At 41.2% G+C, this 2,500-nt stretch overlaps 1 protein-coding gene across 3 annotated transcripts in view; it reads left to right on the plus strand.

Annotated features, from left to right (window-relative positions):
• The window catches only part of LOC138039092 (semaphorin-1A-like), a 75,814-nt gene that overhangs the window by 26,021 nt on the left and 47,293 nt on the right, over window positions 1–2,500 (plus strand). For all 3 annotated transcript variants that reach the window (XR_011130362.1, XM_068885264.1, XM_068885265.1), the window contains one exon: window positions 61–163. Coding sequence is in view for 2 of the 3 variants with exons in the window: in XM_068885264.1 (XP_068741365.1) it covers window positions 61–163 (103 nt within the window). In the remaining variant the exon portion in view is untranslated. The remainder of the gene's footprint in view (window positions 1–60; window positions 164–2,500) is intronic.

Consider the following 2,500-nt stretch of genomic DNA (forward strand, 5'->3'; position numbering starts at 1 on the left):
GGCATGATTATTATTATGAATATTAATTTTTTGCAATCAATTTAATTCTGATTTTGATAGAGAGCAAGTGCACTGAGACCGTTACCATCTATTGATGGTGTAAAAATTGCTGGAACAACTCCATTGCATGGCCATTTACAGAATGTCACTGCTACCTTCACAAGTAAGGATCCAAAAAGACTTTTATAATAGGTTAAATTAAATCAAACCTGTTTCCCCAAGAATGCAAAATTTTTTTAACCTTTGCCCCTTAACCACTGGCAGCCCCTGTTGATGTAACAAGGTTGACAAAAAAGTCATCTCACTGGCATTTGCTTTCGACAGTCTGAGAGTAAAAGTTGTATTTGTCTGTTCCAGGAGGGAATGAAGTAATTAAAATGGATAGTTTTTGTGTGAACGTAGATTTTTGGTAACCTGAATTTTCCACCTCTGACCTGAAGGGGCTTCCACTGACGAGTAAAATCATCTGGTGTTAAAATAAAATCTGTAAGATTCACTCTTAGAAGGGAATCAATGGGTTAATTAATTAATGACTGTAATCCTGCATGGTTTACAATGTACATGTATGTAAATTAAGGCTATAAAGTTATAAATTATTAAACTCATCACCAATATTATTGATGAGCTTGGGAACTGTTGCCTTAAAAGTTAGAGGGAAGGAGCCTGTTGTGATGCAGGCATCCCTGGAAACCCAAAAGCAGGAACCACCCTGAAGCAGCCACTAATTAACCGGCATTGTCATATTGGAACGTGGTCTGGTGGAAAGACTACTTACCTGTTACTTACTTCCACAACCAAGTAGCCTTGGGACAGGAAGGGTGGGGCTCAATGAATCTGCAAATATGCTGATTTGCAAAAATGCATAATATTATTATTGTTTAGCATAGGTACCCCAAGCTCACGGAGAATCATTTTTGCGTGAGGGATTGTATGGGAAATCAAGCGATTGTTATGTAGGGCTTTAAAATTGAAATAAAAATACATTAGAATTTCTTACCTTGCCTCCTTGTCTTGTTAATTTTATAGTGTATGATCGTAGCATTTCTGTCCATTTCAGTGTGATTAGGGAGTTTTAGTTCTACCATTGCTCTCTCATATTAATTCCCCAAGGTTGGTTACTTGCTGGCGGCAGTCTAGCATATCCGCTGAAGGAAATCAGCCGTAAATTCACTCCGAACGCTCTCAGGTAGCCTCCAGATTTAGCCCAGTGCATGTTAAAATCCTCCTCTACCTTAAATGCCTTTCTCTATCGGACAAAAACAGCCACAGTGCGGGAATTTCGACTCGCTAATCTAACAACTCCCTTCCATCGAAGATCATCGACGATGCTTTAATTTGCCACGAAGTTCCATGCACGGCAGTTGGAAAACACCATACTGACCGGGCCCAGAGTTCAAATTTGTTACACAATGGGTGGGCGACGATGTCAGTGACCGGTACACTGTAAAACAAACTGAATGTTTATGTTTTGTTTGCAAAACATCTTTAATGCCTCAGCATTTTCCAGAGCTTCGTCCGTATCTGTGTGACAGCTCAGTAGTTTCCTGAGAAGGGCCTCACGTTGTACCTGTCACTGAGACTGAAGCCTCATCGCCCTTCCTTTGTGTAACAAATTTGAACCTTGTGCTTGGCCGGTAAGGTGTTTTTCAACGGTTTCGTGCACGGAACTTCCGAACCAAGCATGTTGCTAAGGGCAAAATCAGCCCACTTTGGTGATTTTCAATTCCTTCCGTGAAATTTGTCTGATACGAGGATTGAAATATGTAGCAGCACTATCATCCTTGGTCTCAGTGGAATTTTGGGTCGATTTGAGCTTTTTGAGAGAATTTACAGCAGCTTGTGTTTCCGACTGCTTCGTCAAGAGTTTCCAACCTTGAAGATAAATATAGCAGATCTCTCAAGTCTTAAAGTTTCCAAAGCGTGAGATGCTTGCTGGAGATTGCGCCAAAGGCGCAAGTATCCTGTGTTTCTTGTGCCGGAGGCGCCAAACAATTCTAGGGGGGTCCAGGGGCATGCTCCCCCAGACATTTTTTGAAATTGCACTTCTCAGATCACTGGAAATGCACCGTCGAGTCCATCATTTTGTTTCTTTCATGCTACTTGCTTAGAGAGCCCGTGATATTATGGTCAGGCTTAGCTAACATATTGGCCTATAATTCATTATATTAACGGGTGAAAGTCCTGAAGAAACAAGGAAATTGGTCGCACACGAACAGATTGAACATTGGCCAAAGTTCAGTGCCAGTGAAGGAGCGAATTCAGAATTCATGAGCACTTCTGAAAGCTTAAAAGGTATAGTTACCTTCGAGAAAAGTGCCAATGCGTGAGAAATGCTTGTGTTGGCTTGAAAGCGTGAGATTGCATTGAAATGCGTGAGAGTCACGCTCAATGCGTAAGACTTGAGAGCTCTGATATAGAGAGAAAACAGCGAACCTACATTAACCTACTGAAATAGCACTGAAATGGCCAAAGCTTAAGTACGCCACAAAAAGACTGATAA

Source organism: Montipora capricornis, chromosome 2 (assembly GCF_036669925.1).
Source record: "Montipora capricornis isolate CH-2021 chromosome 2, ASM3666992v2, whole genome shotgun sequence".
NCBI lineage: Eukaryota > Metazoa > Cnidaria > Anthozoa > Scleractinia > Acroporidae > Montipora > Montipora capricornis.